The 21,602-nt window shown below is 39.0% G+C and overlaps 1 protein-coding gene across 1 annotated transcript in view; it reads right to left on the bottom strand.

Annotated features, from left to right (window-relative positions):
• The window catches only part of CDH8 (cadherin 8, type 2), a 349,844-nt gene that overhangs the window by 183,226 nt on the left and 145,016 nt on the right, over window positions 1-21,602 (bottom strand). Inside the window, exon 4 of the mRNA XM_004690505.2 lies at window positions 6,102-6,221. Coding sequence (XP_004690562.1) covers window positions 6,102-6,221 — 120 coding nt within the window. The remainder of the gene's footprint in view (window positions 1-6,101; window positions 6,222-21,602) is intronic.

Raw genomic sequence — 21,602 nt, 5'->3', positions numbered from 1 at the left:
GAACTTATAAGCAAGTATAGCATAATTGCAGGTTATAAGTTCAGTTGCTTTCCTATCTAGCAACAATAAATTTGAAATTACAAGCACAATACCTTTTACATTAGCAAATGTAGTACACAGGTATTATTATTCTCAAAAAATAAAATACTTAGAAAAAAATGTGCAAGATTCAAATGGGGAAAACTACAAACCTCTGGTGAATGAAATGAAAGGAGAATTAAATAAATGGAGAGAGATCCCATGTTCATGGAGAGGAGGACTCAACATTGTCAAGATGTCAGTTTTACCTAACTTGACTGATAGATTGAATGCAATCCCAATAAAAACTCACCCTCTTATTTTATGGATTTCATCAAATTGACTTTAGCTTATATGGAGAGGCACAAACCAAGAATAGCCTTCACAACATTGAAGGACAGAAAAACATACTTGGAGAACTGATATTAGCTGTCTCTGAAACTCACTATGGAGCTACAATGATCAAGAAGGCTGGGTACTGGTAAAAAGTAAAAATCAGACAAACAGATCAATGGATTATAACAGAGAGGTCAGAATAGACCTCCATAAATACAGATAGCTGATTTATAACAAGTGAAATGGAATGCAATTGAGCAATAAATGATATTAGAACAACCAGACATTCAGATGCAAAAATAATCTAGATCAAGAGTTACATTCTTCACAAATACTGTGTTTAAATGAATCAATGACCTAAAGATAAACCACAAAACGAGAATACTCTTAGAATATAGGACAAAACTGGAAGGCATAGGTTTGATGAAAACTAATCAATTATGAACCATGAAAAAAAGAAGTGATAAGCTGAAATTTTAAATTCTTGATCTGTAAAATATTTTATATTTTACTGAATTAAAAATAAAATGACAAGCCACAAAATGGGAGAAAATATTTGTAAAATACCTTTCTAATAAAAGACTTATCTAAAATTTTCAGATACCTTTTAAAATTCAACGATACGAAAACAAAATACCTGATTAAAAATTTCAAAAACTTTGACATCTCACCAAAGAAGATGCATCCTGGGAAATAGGATATAAAAAGATATTCTAACTCATATATTATTAAGGACATGTAAGCTCTAAAAAATGGGATGTCACTATATATTTTTTAAGGAAAGCAAAATCTAAAACACTGATGCTACCAAATACTGTTAAGAATGTGAAAAAATAGGAATTCTCACTTAGTTTTGGAGGGAATGAAACATGATACTGCCACTTTAGAGGATAGTGACGTCATCTATTATAAAACTAAATATATTCTAATCATGCAATTCAACAATCATGCTCCCTGATATTTACCGAAAGGATTTGAAAAATAAGTCCATGCAAAAACATGTACATTGACTGTTTATAGCAGCTTCCTTCATAATTCCCAAGTCTCTGAAGGAAGTAAGATGTTCCTCAGTAAGTGAACAGATCAGTTGTGGTTATCCAGACATTGGAATATTATTTAGCACTTTAAAAAAGTGAGGTTTCAAGGTGTGCAAAGGCATGGAATGCCTATAAAGTACTAAGTAAAAGGTCATCTGAGAAGCCTACGTATCTATGATTGCCATTGTATGACACTGTGGAAAAAGCAAAAACTATGAAAAGAGCTAAAAATATCAGTGGCTGCCAGAGTCCGAAGAAGGGAAGAAATCACTAACAGAGTACAGAGCACAGAGCATTTTTATGACCATGAAAACACTCCCTATGACACCATGGTGTATGAATGTCATCTCCATGTGTCTAAATCTACATAATGCACACCACCAAGAATGAACCCTACTTGGGCTAAGTTAGGGTGGTTATTGAGTGCCAATGTTGTTTTGTCCTTGATTAAAAAAAGTGCTTCATTCTGTTGAGTAATGTTGATAAGGGAAGAGGCCATATGTGAGGAGAGGGAAAGGTATGTATGTGCTATCTTCCTGTCATTTTTACTATAAACCAAATATATTTTAAGAATAATAATAGTGTTTAACAAAAGAAAAATGAAATAGACATCATCATGCAAAACAATACCAAAATATCAATTTGGCTTCTTTAAAAAAAAAAAAAAAAAAAGGATGCGGGGGTGACCTTGCATCATTACTAATGAGTACTGGTTAGTCAGTCTACATTTTCTGACTCAACTAGGCTGCATTACTTCCTGAAGTCAAGGACAGACCAAACACTTAGAGAACCAATTTGTCAGAAGCATATCATCTCTGCTCATCCTTAAAAATTTTCGTGATTTTGCTATAATAGAATTTGAATTCCCGAGTGAAAATTAGTAGACATTTGTAATACTTTACACAGCTTTCAAAATTTTTTTTTTCCCCGATGATTCTGTAAACACTCCTATCAGTTTGAGCCCGGGTAATTCACCAAGCATGAACACATGGACTAATTCCTATCTATTACTGGTTGATATATCACATCCACCAGTTTTATAGGGCAGAGAATTTTCTCTTCGTTTTTTAGCATGGGTTATGGAAGCCATAGAGCATCATCCTCAGAATCGCCTTTACGATCCAAGCTGAAATCGTTCTATTCCCAGGAATATCCGAGCCAATAACTGGGCATGTTGGATCACATTAAAACTCAGCTTTTTTTTTTTTTTTTTTTTTTGTGGAACATGAGACTCCTTTGAAGAGAAATCTTTGCTCAGGGACCTATGTGGGTCTGGCAAAGATGCTGTCCAAACAGCATGACCTCATCCTGCTCCCTCTCCTTTGTGCTTGCATGGGGATCAGGTCTACATCACAGCTTAGAGGGTTCCCTCCTGCTCCTTCATGCCTGGTATGTTCTGAATATTTCAGCATACACCACACCCCACCAAAGGACAATCGTGTGGAATGCTCATCTCCAATATGGTGGTATTTGGAAGTGAGGGGTTTGGGACACAATTAAATCATGAAGATAAAGCCCTTATAAATAGCAGTATTTTTAAAAGATGTATTTATTTATGGATATAAAAACTGAGGTGTAGGCTAGAGTGTGGGGGGAAGGGGTTGAAATGATTCACCAGAGACAGAGTAGGGAGCAGAACAGACAGATCCACTGAAATCCACTGCTGAGAGGAGCAGCAGGCAGACAGGAGACGTCTGCTGTGCCATGTGGGTCAGCTCCCTGCCCAGAGATTGAACTCATGTTGCAGTAGATGGCAATAACTTGATAGTGTTGTGTCTTTAACCACTGGGCCAGCAAGGAGGCCCCCAGCTGTATTTTAAAAAGGAAAAAAATACCAACGAGCAAAGTCATTCACTCCACACAGTGAGGATAGCAGTGAATGATCTATACTCAGAAGAGGGCTCACCCTAACCTGACATTGCTGGTACTGGATCTCAGACTTCCAGTCCCCAGAATGGTAAGAAATAAATTTGTTTCTTTTTTTAAAATCTATTTTTATAATGACAATAATGTCATCACCATAGCCCACCACAATCCTCCCTTTTTCTTACCCCTCTCTGTCCCCCTCCCCTGTAGGGGCTCTCTGGTTTATAATTATCTGTTTTGTATTGTTTTGTTGTGTTTTGCATTGTTTCTTATAAGCCACACAGCTTCTGGAATTGTTACAGTTATAGTACTGACAACATGCTTCTTTTTTATCTCTCAGTCATTAATCCCTAAGCCACTCATTCATTTAACTCTTAGTGTCTGTTATCTAGAGAATACAACTAATTCATCTATGGGTCACATTTGCTTACAAAATCAAAAAAACTAAATGCTTGTGGGTCTTTGTGTATCGTTTCCTCTATATTTCAAATACAAAATGTTAATCTGTTTCTGCAAAGCAGTTATAACTTCCTCTACTACATGCACACAGATTCATTCATTTCAGTATCAAAAAATGTTTAGAAAGGAAGAAAAAGTCTCAGAAATACAGTCAAATTTAGATTCCATGGAACAACTAACACTCCACTTTCATTTGAACACACGCAAGTGGAATTATGTAGGCATTGACACAAAAATGTTTACATTGTACCCATACATATTTATGATTTGACTGGAGAACTTAGACTGCTGCTTTATTGATTATTGAATTTAGCCTCTATTTCCTTCTGTATGATGCCAGCTCTCATTCAAACCCTCAACTTCCCTCAACTACTGTTTATTTAGCAACTACTCTCTCTATTCTCTAAGTTTATTACCATTACATTTTTCACAGTACTACCAGAATAAAGTTTCTAAAATATAAATCAAATAACTTTTTTTATCTATCAAATGGGGAAGGATAAAGCTGAAATGAGGACATGTTGAAAGATATACTCATTATACCTAGTGAAAATGCAAGGTTTAAATACCATTGGCAACATTAAATTAAGCAAATGGCAGTACATCCATGAGATTTAAAATTGCCCAAATCCTTTCATTTTCTATACCTCATGGTGATTTTTATGAAGGTATAAATTATTTAAAGGGCATCACCTTGTTTCCTTGTATTTATGTTGCAAAAAAAGCTGCCTTCTAAATGCATTATGAAATAATTGCAGACCGAGATAACCCTTTATGATTTTTTTCTCTGCAAATTTAATTCGGTGACTGACCCATAATGAATGCTGAATGACTATTTTCTGAATCAATATCTATATTACGCTGGGAATCGAGAATAAAAAGATCCAAGTCAACAAAGAGCCAAGGAGGAAAGGAAAAAACTATATAATTCCACCAAAGCAATCGACATATTTTGGTTTTATAGATGCCCCTGTAACATAATCATTGCCTGAAGTGAACTTCAAAGCTTTCTGTCAGGAACTTTGAACTTAAGGACCTGAGTGCAAGCCCCAACTCTGTTAAGATGACCTTGGCAAGTACTAAGGCATCTCCAGCATTTTCTGCTTCTTCAAAATCTGGAGCTGGCTACCTCCCATCACTGCCTTAGCATCATCAAGATCCCAAATGAGATGAAGCTGATGACAGACTTCCTAATTCACTGAGGAAGAATATGTAATTATACCTCTAATTAATGTATTTTAAAAGAGTTCTTTCCTGTTTCCAAATCTAAATTCAATTTTAAGCCATGACCTATTTACGTATAAATGTACTTTTACTCACTTCTAAATGCATGAAGATTTTACTCTTTGAATTAAAAAACAGCAAGGAGAGGCTTTAAATTTTTAATTTAATTAATAATTGACTTAATGGTAAGACATGGAAATTTATCTCGATAATGCTGAAAACTCATGAATCAAAGAAATGATATCATGTGTGTATGTGCCCATGTATTAAACTTTTCTATTTGGAAATTTTCAGATAAAACCAGCAGATACAGAAGAAAAATACATAGGAAAGAGGTTTTATTTTATAAAATAAATGTGTTACCAACAAATCTCAGAGGATTATAAAATCTCTGAAAAATGGTTTCCTTCTATTAATATGTTGTCAAATTCAGAAAAAAAATATATCTTCATTGCAAAAATTATGATCTCATGAAGTGTTTAAAGAAATTATTTTTTTTTTAAGTTTTAAAATCACCATTTCTAAAATCTACACCCACTGGACTCAGGATATTGGCTGGGTTTAATATTCGCCATAATTCTAATAATGACTATTAGCTAGTGGGTGGAGATCAGTACCCTATTTTACAAATGAGGATGTTAATACCAAATGTAACCATATACATTATAGGGGCCTTACTTGCTAGCACATACATAGACCGAATGTGTCTTGTTAATTGCTTCATCTATTCTATATCCTAACACTGAGGTAGGTTCTGTACCCACTTTCTAGATGTGGGAATTAAAACTTACAGAGATTTATAAATGTTGTTTGCCAAGCATCACACAGTCAATAAGTAGCTGAATTTATTCTTAAATCTGGTATTTAAGTCTGCCTGACATGTCAGTACATTTCCCCCCCCCCCCCCCCCCCAGATGGAATACGATTCCAAGCCATCTGTGAAACAGGTGATATTCAACAAAGGGTCATTTGTTTTAATCAGTCTCAAAATGATTGTTTGGCTTTTCATGTACCTCACATTGCACAGAAATAACAGGTTGAAATATTATTGATATAGGCAGTAAAGTATTTAACTACAACATGTCATAATCCAAATCCCAAGAAAAGTGTTTCCCTGAAGCTACGACATGGTAAATAGAATTCAAAATTTAGGCCACAAACCTGTTTCAGGATCAATGGAAAAGTAAGGTTGCCCTTCCAAGATACTATAAACCAACTTTGCACTGTTTCCATAAACTGGGTCATCAGCATCAGTAGCTGTTACATTAGTGACAGACGTACCTAAAAATAAAAGGGGAGGGGGAGAGAAAGAGAGGAAGGGAGAAAGAAAAAGAGAAAGAGAGAGAGAGAGAGAGAATATCATTAACACATTATTCTTTGCCAAGGGCTAAATTTTGCCAAGCATATCATATAGAAACCCATGTGTGGGAATAAGGAGGAAGAGAAATCTTTTTAAAAATATGGAGATAAACTACTCTGTCATGGTTTCAACAATATCCAACTCTTTTAAGAGTACTGCTAGGTTAGACTACTATAGAAAGACGGGACTTTTAGAATCTATTATTTAAGATTCCTTTGTAATTTTCATGTTAAGTATAGCTATCAGATTCATGTGGATTCAGAATATGCAAAGGAAACATATCAAAAGAATGTGAAACATAAGGTTAATAATATGATATGACATGTAGCATTTAAGTTTTATTAAAAGCATAACTTAATGTACCTGGAAAAACTGGCTACTGAAAAAAAAAAAACTATGTAGAAATATCAAAGGAATATTTTATCTCACCTAATTGAATTTCTCAGAATATGAAATTAGATTGGGACCACCGATTAATCAGCATGTTTAGGTAATTAGGTTTTATGGATAACAGAATCAAAAATTTTTTTATTCAGATTAATTTTCTATTTTTTTTTAAACTCACTCATTCATTCAGCAATTGAACACAGACAGCTTGCCTGATATGAGCCACATATATGTGGAGAGAGACAAAATCTATACTCAAGAAGCTTCCAGGTTTTTAAATCACTGTCCTCATTTTGTTTCTTTTTTATTGAGGTAACATTGGTTTACATATCATTTATGAGTTAGAGAATCAAGCTCACCCACTTAGGTGTGCTACACCAACCTGACCCACAAGCACTGATACAGCTTGATGGTGGGAGTAATAACAAACAAATACACGTAGAAATTTAGGTGCACACCAACAGTGCAATATGGATCCCGCAATTAGCCCAGTGTACAGAGACAGACCTCTGACGTGGGAGGATGCTTTTGAGTGATGTTATACACAGAGGTAGAGCTTAACGAGGTAAAGAAGGGCAAGAAGGGAAATCTAAGCAGTAAACCCAGCAGAGGTCAAGGAAACAGTGTAAGAAATTCTGGGAATTGCTGAAACGCATCCAGAGAACTCTGTTGTGAGAGCAAGCACAGTGTTCGATGTGGGTCATACCTGTTACAGCCACTCAATGTTGGACACCTGATAAAATCAAACAAATACCTGCCACTGAGGAATGCATTAGAGAAGAAATCAGTTGGCAACCAATGAATAATAGAAGTCACAGATGTGTTTCTTAAAAGAACAGACTCTGAGGTAAAGATTGTTGAGTTTCCACTAGAGAATGCTCTTTGATTAGTACGTATGGGTACCCAAAAATGTGAACGCCAGGCCCAAGGAGCACTCGGTGAGATACTCATTGAGAAAATCAGGCCAGGTCTTTATAGCCAGTGTTATAAAGACCAGTTATAGGTGTGGGACACCCTCTGAGAACAGAGACTGGCCTGGGTCAGCAGCTCCTCAGAGGAGTTCAGCACTGAGCTGTCAATAAGCAAGACACTCAGCGGGCAGTGTTCCAAACCCACAGGGTGTGGGGGTGATCTGTGCACCATATCAGAGTCCTGTGTTTGCTAAAATAAGATTGGACTGTTGCAAAAACTTAGTAATGAACTTTTTTGCAGTGTTTTGCAATATGACCACTATGGAGTAAAACATAACAATAATATGTGTTGAGTGGTGGTAATCCTTTAAAGTTGGAAATTCTACTCTGGATGATGACTCAGATGTTGCAATGCCCTTCCTGGTGGCACAAGGGGTTAAAGCACAGTTCTATGAAGCTATCAGTAGCCACTGCAGCAGGAGTTTGATCCCAGCCAGAAAGGTGACCCACATAGTTCAGCAGACCTCTCCTGGCCCTCCCGCTGCTCCACTCAGCAGTATATTTCAGTCCATCTGCCTATCCTGCTCCCCACTCTGTCTCTGGTGAAGCCTCTCACTCCCTGCACCTGCGGCCTATACCCCAATTGTTATATGCATGAATAAGTAAACCTTCTTCTTCTTCTTCTTTTTTCCTTTTTTAACGCACTGAACATCACTTGTGCAGATACAGGGAACAAATTAAAAAAAAAAAAAAAAAGAAAGAAATTAAAATTTACTTTCACAAGTAGGCCCTCCCTGGTGGTGCAGCGGGTTAAAGCACTGCACTGAGAATCTAAAGCCACTTCTGCATGAGTTCGATTCCCGCCTGCCCCGGAGGAGACCACATGGCGTGGCAGACGTCTCCTGACCCACCCGCTGCTCCCCTCTGCAGTGTACTTCGTCGATCTGCCTGTTCTGCTCCCCACTCTGTCCCTGGTGAATCCTCTCACCCTCCGCATCACTGGCCTGTACCCCAATTCTGTATGAATAAATAAATCTAAAAAAAAAAAAACTTACTTTCACAAATAACGTATTATCTAGCCAGTGAAATGAACACAGTAAAGTACAATATTTGTAGTTGTTTGAATATTGTGTGGGATGGAGAAGAAATGAATGAAAAAGTTCCAGATGCAAGGAGGATAATGAGATAAATGTGCCCAAAAAATTTCAAGAGGGGTGTTAACTCTAGAAAAGTTGTAGGTTAAGCCTAAATTTGGTGACACAGGTGAGAATAGAAGAGAGGGGGTATCTGAATACTGAGTCAAAAGTATTGGCTTTACCTTGTAGGAAACAGAAAAGATAAATTCTTTACAGCTCAGTTTTCTATCCTGAGTGGTTCTCTCTTTCAGTGCCCTCAGTTTATTTTTTTAAGATTTATTTAATTACACATACAGAATTGGGGTACAGGCCAGAGGTGCAGGGGCAGTGAGAGGATTCACCAGAGGCAGAGTGGAAAGAACAGGCAGATCAATGAAGTACACTGCTGAGGGGAGCAGCGGGCGGGTCAGGAGAGGTCTGCCTCGCCATGTGGATCTCCTCCGGGGCAGGCGGGGATCGAGAGTGCCCTCAGTTTTAATGAGAGGCATAGATGTGGAGATCAGACTAATTCTGAGGTTACTGTGGTAATTCAGTTGGCTAATGGCAATAAAAAGGGATATTGACCTTAATTTTCTAGCTTTGACGCTCATGATTAGTTTATCTAAGATAAGAAAGTGAGTTTGTAAACTAAGTGATGGGTACACATGAACTATTTTTGCCACACTTTTCTGTAAAGTTAGTTCAAAAAAAGTCAAGACAAGGAATCAAAAAGAAAAGAGTTTTTGAAAGAACGGACAGTGTTCAGAGACTGAACGAGACTTATTTTTTGCTTTATTTTGTTGTCTTGATATTTTTTTAGGAGCAATACCCTTCTCTGTTATGAAGTAACACTTAACAGGAAACTACAATCAAGTCCTAAATTCAGGATTATGTTCATTTTTTACAGATTTATTTTCATTTATGCACAGAGGAACTGGGATACAGGCCAGAGGTGTAGGGCAAGAGAGGACCCATCAGAGACAGAGTGGGGAGCAGAACAGGCAGATTGAAATACACTGTTGAGGGGAGCAGCAGGGAGACAGGAGAGGTCTGCAGCATCATGCGGGTCAGCTCCCTGGCTGGGGACCAAACTCAGGCCAGTGACAGCACAGAGACTTATCCCTGAGGTCACCAGGGAGGCCCAGATTCAGCATTTTCTGAATCTGTCATACAGTGTAAAGAATCCTAGTGATGATTTCTTGCTAAATGGAAGTTGGGGATTTTTCCTTGAGAATTTATTATTGCAAAACCGATGATGATTATGTCTATTTTTACTGATCACTGTAAGTGGCTGTCACCTTAGCAGGAGAAAAACTTCATCACATTCCAGCTCTGACACAGGAGTAAGGGACACTCTCCCACCATTTCCATGCTTTGTGGGGTGCAGTGTTTTCACATGCAAAGACAAAAATTTTTCTCTGTGAACCTCCCAGTTTTGTGTGAGATTGAAATGAGATATATTAAGATGAAATAGAAAAGTGGCTGAGAAGATCAGTTCGGAGCCAAACTGTCTTGAACCAGAACAACTGATTAACATTAAATTTCATACTTTTTCTAGTTTTGTGCCTCTGGCCAAGTAACAAAACTTTTCCAAACTCCACTTCCTTAATTTATAAACAGAAAAGTGAGAACAAATTCTATATCCTAGGATGCTGAGATAATTAGTATACTAATTTATGCAAAGTGTACAAAAGAGTTATTGATGTGATATAACAGAGTTGTCATCATTATTATGTGGTCATTATGTGTGTGTGCATGAGAGACCGAAAAATAAACTTGCCTTTACAATGGTAAATACAGGTGGATGTTCTAATTTATGATTTAGTATAGTTTTGCCTAATGGTTGAAGTAGTAGTGTCTTTCCTTAAATTTGGGGGGTATGCAAAAAAAATTCCAGATGTCACAAAATATTCATGTCCTAAGTAAAGCAATAAATCTCAAAAGAAAATACACACACACACAAACACAAAATCTCACATTCTCCTAACCAACTCATCTCATGTTCATTTCCTCTCTGACATAAAATTCGGTGGATTCAAAAATAAAATGTGTTTTGATGTAAGAAGCACAAGGCAAGGAACTGGGATCATTGTTAGTACAAGCTGATCAGCGTTATTTGAACGGACGGCTTTCAAATGAATACCATTATCTCCAACTCATGCAAATCCCAAGTTTGCCAAAAACAACGGGACTGGAATAGCACTAAGACCAGCCTTTAGCCACACCCTCTTCCAGTATATTTCTGCCTGATATCTGACTTTCCAGGATATCTGCATCCTTCAACTTTAGCCATCTGGAAATGAAAAGGCAGCACTATTTTCTGTCAAGGATGATATTTCTCCTAATAGTGATTCAAGACTGTTGATGCACCTGTACACTGGAATAGATGTGTGTGGAGGTTTTGTGGATGCATTTGTCAAGTGATTACCCAGAGGGGGAAAAATGGATGCTTTGAGGTTAATCTTGCAGCAGAAAGGATTTCTAGTCGAGCTGTGGTATAGGCTTCCCCATGGAAATACATGCAGAATGCAGACCACGGAGGCAAATTGAAAAGTGTAAACCTTGCAGGATAATGTCTCTTCAAAGCGGCAAGTGTTGGTGTGTGATAAATACGACCCTGAGTAATACCCAGGATTTATAACAACAGGATTCTCTGTTTGTGTTTTCATTTGGAACTGTTTTTGTCCCTTTGTTGAGGATACAAGAGACTCATTTAGCTAGTGACTATAAACTTGACACTCTGCCATTTCTCCAAGAAAGCCCCTATTATAATCCAACTTGATGCTGATCCTAATTATAATAATATAGCTGTTGTATTTCCAGCTGTTGTCAACAGAAATGATCCCTGTCACCACAATTCATCCCGCTAGCATCAAGTATGAACACGTCAATTCCAAGGTGAAATCTGTTTTTAATAAACCCATTTTCTGCATTTAGCTTCTTAGTTAAGTGACATTTGCCATGGGATGCTTGTATTTTCATTAGCAGAGGGCTCCCCGTATCATCTGCCTTTGCTACACCTGAAAGTTCATTTCCTTTAGCAGCAGAATGCACCCCCCCACCCCCATAATGACAGCCAACACTACAAGCTAAAATTAACCATCAAAAATCTTACACTGTCAAGTTAGAGGTTCCAGTTTGCTGACAAACGAAGATAAAAGGCCTTCGGGAAAGTAAGATGTTGGGGGTTAGGTATTGCAGATCTGTTAGCAAGGCTATACTTTTTCATGAGCAAGTCAGCACACCAATTCTGCACATTATTCAGAAAGAAAAATGCTGTTGTTGAAACCCTGAGCAGGAAAACAAAGGTTTGGTGCATCGTGAAAATGCACACACTGGAAAAGCTAAAACTCTTATGATGAGAACACAAACCCCATTTGCAAAGAGTCACTCGCAATACATTTTCAGAGAATAAGCATTCCCAAAGCAGGTGGGAAAGAAAGCAGCAGCAGAACTTATCAAAAAAGCTGGAATTCAGAAAGGTGTGCGTTCTAGTCACCTGCTCTCTGCTTCAAACTTCTGATTCAAGTTCCGCACACACTATCCAAGGAAGGTGTCTGGCATTATCATCTAAAACGTCTTATTTAAACATTCACACATTCCAAAGAACACAGTCCTTTCGGGTCATAGCAATGTTGCAACTGTCTTCATTATTTCAAAAGGAAACCTTCAGCCCACCTTCCCTCCTCCTCATTATTATTTCCCCCAGGACTATGCAACATGGGATGTCATGGGGCACAGGTATTGCCATGACAACGGTATTTGGTTGTTGATGAACAGGAGAGCAACAATTTCATCAGACTTATGTATCTTGCTGACATTTAAATTATCACTTACTAGAAACTGGAGTACTTGGTTGGGGATGCTTTATATATGTCACATCAAATCCATTCTTTTTTTAGTTTTATGCAATGGTGCACTGGGATACACTTGGAGGTAGATGACTGACATGTGTTTCTAGAAGCTCTTTGCTTGTTTGTTAGCTGTGATTTCATCCCCACCCTCACCCCTGGGTACAACAAAGCACAGACCTAGTGTGCTTAAGGAAAGAGCTGAGGAGTAAATGGGAACAGTCTTCATTTTCTTCATTTCTCTCTAACTGATACCATAGACTTCAACATTCCTGAAGGGTCTCAAGTCAATTCCCCCAGTGGGAAAGTTGGCCTAAATTCTACCAGTGCTTTTTCAGTTTTGCTGTTTAATTATAGAAGACACACACCAAATATCCAGACCTTCAAGGGGCACTTTGGGGGTGTTTGCAAGATGAGGAGGATTAACATCACCACCGAAAATGACTACTCATTTAACCCTATGTAAAGAGAATTCCTCCCCTACCATGTTCTAGGGAAAATAAAAATGAACTGAACAATCTAACTGTTTAAGTAGAAAGACAGGATTCCAATTCCTTCCAGGAACTTCTGTTTTGAACGACTTTTGGTTAAGTAGGAAATTTAGGTGAGGACGATAACAGACAACCAACGATTTCTTCAGTTGGTGCCATTTACACAGCCAGTTGAAATAGGATAGAGGCAGCGTGTACCTGTCATTCCCCATCAGGAATATCTCTTTTAAGACAAATACCACTTGCTGAAATCCTCAACAATCACTTCCCTTTCCATCTTCCTTTAAAAGTCCTAACTGAGACTCACTGGGTGTTCCCCTCATGTGCCAACTCAGCCTGTAGTAAGATGGCGGGGCCAAATTCTACAGGCTCCAAATTGAATTTATTATGGGACCAGGGACAGATTCGTAACTGCAATCAGGCGGATGGACAGCCCCAAAATGTATCCTGTCATTTCTCTGGCTCTGTAATGTAGGACATAAAGTGGGGAAATAAAATTCAGTTTCTGGAGCTTTCAGAGGTATAAACAGTTTTGTGACTCAATGTAACATCAATTCCCTCTCAACATTGTGTTTTTCAAATGAGCCTGAAAACTTTTTGGAACAATGAAACACTTCAGGAAATGCATGTGAGAACACAGATGTCTCCTCCTCGGCAAGCATCCTTCCAGTGAACATCTGTATTGTGCACTGGCTGAGAGAAATGAAAAATACTGGATGAAAATGGGTAACTGTAAAATCACAGCCATGTTTACTATGCACAGGAGGAAAGTACCTTCTGCATCACTCACAAACAATGGCAGGGTGGTGAGCTACCCACTGCTTTCCCAAACACATAATGAGGATGACTGGAGGCCTGGTTGTGAAAACTAATAAGCTGTCTGTTTTACAGTTCTATGTGCATAAGTAAACCCTTTCAGAATAGGAACCACTCTTTTATAATAGAGCAGGGAAAAACTCTGTTTTCTTTTCTTCAGCTGCCTCTTCCCTGCAATCACACCTTGGCTAATCTGTTACTTATGGAAAGAAATTCTATAAATACTTAAGAAGTAAACTAGCATCATTTATGCTTTTAGAATGGCAGCTATTTCCATCTTGACCTTGCAAAATGATGCTACCAATGGTCCTGCAGCTGCCTTCTATTAACTGTCAGCGTTGCTGTGGGTGGAGGCATCATGCATTCTGTTCTCCAGTGTGAACACATCCATCATTCATGGAGGCCTATTTGCCTGCTCTGTGCTGTGTGCCTAGTGCTGGGCTCAAAGTGGAGGATACAGGAATGTGTGGCTGAGTTAGAGTTTCTGTTGCAAAGGTGTTTGAGGTTTATTTTAGCAACATTTTGATGTGGTTCTGCTTTATTATAGGAAACTACAAATCTTCGCTAAACTCATTTCTAGCAGGCAGCATGATGCAGTGAAAAGCACGTAACTACTGCAATTATAAAGTTAGAAGTGTTTGCTCACAGTGCCTTACTGTCAGATGGGGAACCAACAGTCTGCACCAAGCATGTCATCGAGGATGTCTTCAAGCATCAAGGGCATTTAAAAAAAAAAAATCTTTAAGACTCAGTTCCCCAATTTAAAACATGGGGATGCTATCACTCATGGTATAGCTTATTCTGAGACTGCACAGTGGAAATGCTGCTTTATGTTGTATCGAGTATGAATTTGATGCCCAGATGCTGGAAAACAAAATTATAACTACTGTCAGAACTGTTCATTATTATTTTTTGAAATTATTCTCTTAGAATACACTTAATTCCTAGTTAAAAGCTAGTGAAACTGAAGCCTCTCTATAAGACAGGGAGCTAGCCTGTTCCCTGACTGCACTGCATGCAACAATGTGGAACTGATTGGCCAGGTGAGCTATAGAACTGAGCGGCCAGGTGAGCTATGGAACTGAGCGGCCAGGTGAGCTATGGAACTGAGCGGCCAGGTGAGCTATGGAACTGAGCGGCCAGGTAAGTTCTCTAAGGTGGAAGGCAGCTGGGTTTGCTTGCTTCTTGGCTTTGGATTTGCACCAGAGAAACTTGGAAGGACACTTACCTGAGAGACACGAGGAGGCAGACCATGGCAGTCGTTATCTTGATTTGTATTTTAATTTTGTTCCTTTCCCCCAGACTTGCCTGTCCCTCTCACCCCCTTTCCTCTGGCTCCCCACCAGAAGGTGCCTCAGACCTGTTTCAGTCTTTCATTCCTTAGTGTCCTCTCTCTGGGACAACCCAGTATGGCTGGACATTTTCCCAAGAGGGGATGGGGGATTTGGGCTTTTTATTGAAACCGATTATCCCGTCTTCCCTCTCTGTCCATGCTAATTCTATTAGGGTCGCACACTGAAATACTTTGTCTCTGAGCACGTAGATTGCCAAATGTCTTTCAAACATGGAAGTTAGGAGGTCCCAGGGTCCCCCTCAGTTGTGTATGAGCACTAGAACTTTTAGAAATGGCACCACCGTGGTTGTGACTACCCTCACTTCTTTTCATTCTTTCACCCTCAGTTTTATCAAGGAATAATTGACCAAAAAGTTGTCATATATTTAAATTGCTGTACAGCCTGATGACTTGATATATGTATGCACTGTGGAATGATCACCATGATCAAGTTAATTAACACATCTATCACCTCACCTAGTTACTTTCTTTCTTCCTAAATGTGAAAGCCACTCTGAGTTGTCCTCTTATCAGATTTCAAACCTGGCAATGTGTGGAAAGTCCCTGAGCTATTGAGCTATTGGGAAGAATTCCTAGACAAAACAAGCTTAATTGGGCAATCAATATAAGGCTATGATTTCCAGGAGGTTTAAAAAACAATGTATCCTACCGCCCCAAAGTACACCAGTCTATATTCGCTGCCTATGACACCACTAAAGTAGAAGTGAGTTGTATTTAGGGCCCTCCTGGGTGGCCCAGTGGGTGAAAGCCCAATACTGCAAGCCAGCTGTAGCCGCTTCAGCGAGAGTTCGATCCCCAGCCTTGGAGGTGATCCACATGCTGCAACAGACCTCTCCTGTCTTGCCTGCTGCTCCCCTCAGCAGTGTACTTCATCAGTCTGCCTGTTCTGCTCCCCTCTCTGTCTCTGGTGCATCCTCTCACTCGCCTGCAACACTGGCTTATACCCCAATTCTGTATAAATAAATAAATAAATCTTAAAAAAAAAAAAAAGAAATGAGTTGTTTTTAGCTCCAACTTGGAGCTACCTTTATTTCAGTGTCTTGGTACTGAACTCCTATTTGGTGCCAAGCTTTCTTCTAGGTACCTGAACAATGTTAGGGTTAGAAAATTTTTGCTTGAGTGGGAATGGAAAATTAAGCAAGAAAATACTAAATAATGTGATAAAGTACTAAAGGTAAACAAATAAGAAGGACTGAGTCACCCAAGAAGGGGAGCTGGACAGTTAAATCTTAGCTCCCCTCTGGGAGGAGGGGCATTGACAGAGATTAAACAAGAGCATTTGATTTAGGAAAAAGGATGATCCCGAGCCAGCATTCAGAAGTGGGGTTACAAATCACCTCTGGTGCTATCAGCTCTTTCTTGGGCACAGGAATTCCTGGATGCCAGTGAAGAGCCTGTTAGCACAGCCTTAAAAGACATGTTAGAGGGAAGTTCCTGGGAGGAAAGTATCTGAAGAAGTGAAATGTCACAATACTAAACAAGCAGAGCACAGCATAAGATCAGAAATAGTAGAATTAAGACCTTGGTGGTATGCCTGGCAAGAGATGAGGGAAACATGTATTGGAAAAATATACCTGCTTTAATTAAAATCTTGGCAAAAACAGAAGACAATGGGAAATACTAACATTGGGTTTAAAAAAATTGATAGTGGGGCCCTCCCTGGTGGCGCAGCGGGTTAAAGCACTGCACTGAGAAACTAAAGCCACTTCCGCATGAGTTCGATTCCCGCCTGCCCCGGAGGTGACCACATGGCGTGGCAGACCTCTCCTGACCCGCCCGCTGCTCCCCTCAGCAGTGTACTTCGTAGATCTGCCTGTCTGCTCCCACTCTGTCTCTGGTGAATCCTCTCACCCTCCGCATCTCTGGCCTGTACCCCAGTTCTGTATGCGCAAATAAATAAAAATCTTTAAAAAAAAATAAAAAAAAATTGATAGTGGTCTGCCAGCATCTTAGAGGTTTTACGAATTAAGAGGATAGAAGAAGGACGAGGGCGAGGGAGGGAGGAATGGGTTGATTATGCTTTTCGTCCTCGTTGACCTGATGTGGACCATATGTTGAAGTGGTTTAGTGAGATAGTACAGGAAGGTGGACTCAATATTTCATCTCTTCATCTTTTGCTTCCATTTCTCTTGGTGTATATCGCTTTTGGTTTTTACGCTTATTGCCTTCGATCCTTCTCATTCTATACATGCTTATCCATTTCTACATGCCACCAAACTGTTCTTGGTTGTGGAGATATCGGAAGTGAATACATGCCCATCCTGTCCTGTGACGTGTTTGCAACCTACCCGAGGGAGAGGCCTGGGAAGAGGCATCCCTGTGTACATAGGTATGTTCACAGGTGTGGGTGTGCACAAAGGACTGAGTCTAGGTCTTACCGCCAGGACAGACAGAGAGCAGGATAAATATAAGCAAATAAAGCTGTCCTTGAAGGGGCCCTCCCTGGTGGTGCAACAGGTGAAAAGCTCAACACTATGCAGCTATTGCAGCCCACTGCAATAGCCACTGCAGCATGAGTTTGATCCCCGGCCAGGGAGCCGACTCACATGGTGCAGCAGACTTCTCAGACCGCCCAGCAGTGTATTTCAGTTGATCCACCTGTTCTGCTTCCCAGTCTGTCTCTGGTGAATCCTCCCACACCCCACATCTTTGGCCTGTACCTCAGTTTTGTATGCATAAATAATCTTAAAAAAAAAGAAAAAATACGACCCTCCCTAGTGGCGCAGTGGGTTGAAGCACAGCATTAAGAAGCTAAAGCCACTTCAGCATGAGTTCGGTCCCCGCTGGCCCCGGAGGTGACCCACATGGCATGGCAGACCTCTCCTGACTGACCTGCTGCTCCCCTCAGCAGTGTACTTTGTCGATCTGCCTGTTCTGCTCCCCACTCTGTCTCTGGTGAATCCTCCCCCTGCACCTCTGGCCTGTACCCTATTTTCTGTAAGCTTACATAAATAAATCTTTTTTTTAAAAAAAAAAAAAAAACCCTTCATTGATAAAGGAGGAGATAGGAGTCTCAAATTCAAGGCCCACATACTGACTTCACCGTAAGAGACATTTGTGTGTCTATCAGCCTTTTTATGTCATCCCGGTATTGTGATCATTTTAAAGTGCAGCTTCTTCTGGAATTGGGTTTTATGAGCCAGCAACTCCAAGTGTATCCACTAATTTGTAACATATAAATTGAGATTGAAGTGTCAATGTTTCCTTACATGTATAGACATTTTAATCATGGTGGCACATTGGGAAGTAGTGACTTTGTGCAGTGCTAACAACAGTAAAGGCCCAAATTAGCAGATTTGAAGAAATCCACACAGGATTTGAGGAAACAACAAAGAAGAGACCAACTTTGTTCAGAAAAGAACTAAAGCGATTAAAGGATCTCATTCAATTAGGTTATATTTTCATTCTTTTCAGTTCCTCCTAGTTGTTGAATTTAAGAATCTTTGGTAGAATGGGAGAAAAGCCTTTATACATTTTCGAATTTCCAAAGGCTGTGTGCCTTTCCAACTATATTTTACAACATCTGAGACATTTTCCTTCTTAACATTTATACCACCTTTTGTGTTTACCCTTTGGGCTAATTTGTAGTTGACCCTAGTAATATAGCCCTTTTATTCAACATTTTGCGACAGACTATCATTGATTTAGCAGTCTTGCCGAATGCCTTAAAAATCAATGAATCCAGAAGTAGGAACTGGTAGGACTTCATAATATCACATCTCGTTTTTATCACAAATTTCCAATTTACCAAGTTCCTGTCTCATTATTTATACCAGACAGGGCATACTGATGAGATACACAACCGTTCTGTCCCTTTCGGCAATCCATTTATAACTGAAGCACAATTAATATCTTTACAGCTGTTCTCCAGGCAGAAAGAAAAATGTGGCAGCAAGTATTTTGTGCATGTTTGAGTATAAATGTGTGAAATGAGGAACACCAGGATATGTCTCAAAACAGTAGAATCTGGGCTTTTCTTGTTTTTAAATTCTCCAGAGAAATGTTTTCAAAACAGTATTTCATACAGGAAGTAAAACTACCTTTAGTAATTCTCCAGATTTTCCAAGAAAATAATTATAAATCAGGATTATTATTAAATACTAACTCCATACATGACCCTCATTCAAAAAAACCACAATTGTAAAAAATCTATGTCAACTGCCTTTCAAATAAATAGTAGTTGTTTCTTTTAATTAGATATTGATAATTACCATCAAATTACAGGAAAAAAACCCACTTTCTTTCCAGCCCAACAGTTTACTTGATAAAGTTATCACACTTAAAACTTATATAAACATTAGAACATAGATTGAAGCCCTTTCAGATTAAATACTTTTATCCTGAAAAAGGATAGGAACAAATGTTTGGTTTTGATTCCAAAATGCTTGGTTTTAATTCCTCCATCTACTGAATTTCAAATGTGCTTTCATGAGGAGAGGATATATGTGACTTAAGAATAACAACAATCACTCCAAAAAGAAAAATCAAGAAAATGACAGATAGATTATAGATAGACAGATAGACAGAGGGATGGATAAACAAATGACATATACTCAAAATATTTGATTTCTTCAAAGTTATTTTAAAGAATTCAAATATGAGCAAACACGTTTTGCTATGCTATCATAGGACAAATATACATTTAAGAATATCTTAAAATATTGCCGATGATATTTATACCAATAACAACTATTAAAACAGTAAAACACACACACAAAATGCTAAAGATAAAATAGGATATACACAATGAAAAAAACTGAGGGAAATAAAATACTGAGGAAAAAAAAATCATTTAGGTCACCAGCATCCCATAACCTAAAAGTGTGAGGCCTGCAATTAGCAGCCTGTCTTGACTAAGGACAAATGTGCTGTGCAGTATCATACCATGTTCAGAACTGCATGCCATGTTACATCGTTCCTGCATGATGAAAAGAACCAGAAATTGTAACAGGGTCATCCTCAGGGAAAGAGGCAGTACCCCAGTTCTGTATAAATAAATAAATAAATCTTAAAAAAAAAAAAAAAGTGAAGGAAGAGAAGCCTGGGAGAAGCAAGGTTGATTTGCTTCTCAGCCTTGAACTTATACCAGGGACTTGAGGGACAAGAAAGGAGACACTTGAAAGAGACAGAGATGTGGGTGAGAGACCCATGGGGAGGCTGACAATGGCGGCCTTTATCTTTATTTTGCATTTGCTCTTTTACTTTCAGACTTGCCTGGCCTCTTTTACCCCCTTTGTATGGGTCCCCGCCCAAGGGTGCCTTACACAGGGGGCAAGCTTTCAGACCCCAGCTTCCCTTCTTTGGGCCAACCCTTCTTGGTTAGGCATTTACCCTGTTGGGCATGGTTAACTTTGAGTGCTTGATGGGGAAACTATTTTAACTATATTCTTTATGTCCTCTCTACTGCACAGTATTGTATTAAAATTATTTTCTATTGAAGTTCCTATGTACTAGAATATGCTTTCTATTAATTCTAATTCCTCTTTGGAGCAAAAAAAAAATTGGGGATCCCCTCCTTTTACAAGATAACAAAATAAGCAGGTAACATACAAATGTAATATGTCAGAAAGTAGAGCAGTGGTTCAAGTTTAACAACTCTGCTCTAGATGAGTGATTCCTCTACGAGGAACGAGGTCCCCCAAAAAGATGTGTTCAAAACGCACCTACCTACCTAGATCCTACCCATGGATACTCACTCAGAAACTCCAAGGCGGGGGTGAGAAATCTATGTCCTCACACACTGACTTATGCAAAGGTACAATGTGTATGTTAGGAAAAAGAAGCGTGCTTACACCCTCTAAAAAGTTATGTTATTTCAAGTTTTTAATTACAAAAGCAATACATACTCACGGTGGGAAACACACAACTTTTGAGTAGGAAGCTCAAAGAGGCACCTCAAAAGGCTCAGAACAAGAAGGCTGGGCTTCTAGGATGTTGCAGAGAAGTGTTAAGAAGTTAATTAGCACCTGAATTCTAAAGAGCAATGAGTACAATTTAGGACAGATGGGAGCCAACACTGGGAGAAGCATGGAGAAGAGCCTGGAGGATTGCAGAGATAACAGCTTAGTTTCACTTTTGTAAGTATTTAAACCTATTTCTTGTCTTTGTAATTTTTCTGTAATCCTAAGGCATTAGGACTCCTCTAATTCCCCAGTTAGGGTGTATCTTGTCTGAATGTGAGTTTTTATTAATGCAAATGAAGAACAAATACAGTTGTGAGTAGTATATAAATAATAAAAAGATGAGCTATTCAGACAAGCAGGCATATCCAGTGGGCTCTTAATTTACAACAGGAGGGGATTTTCACTCTAATTCACTCTGGGCAGAGCCCCTAGGGTGCATCGGCTTTGAAAGGTACAAAAACCTCTGTAGAAGGG

Source organism: Condylura cristata, unplaced genomic scaffold, assembly GCF_000260355.1.
Source record: "Condylura cristata isolate star-nosed mole 26May11 unplaced genomic scaffold, ConCri1.0 scaffold00028, whole genome shotgun sequence".
Lineage (NCBI taxonomy): Eukaryota > Metazoa > Chordata > Mammalia > Eulipotyphla > Talpidae > Condylura > Condylura cristata.
The sequence above is the reverse complement of the archived record's forward strand: the minus strand, read 5'-3'. Positions and strand labels throughout refer to the sequence as shown.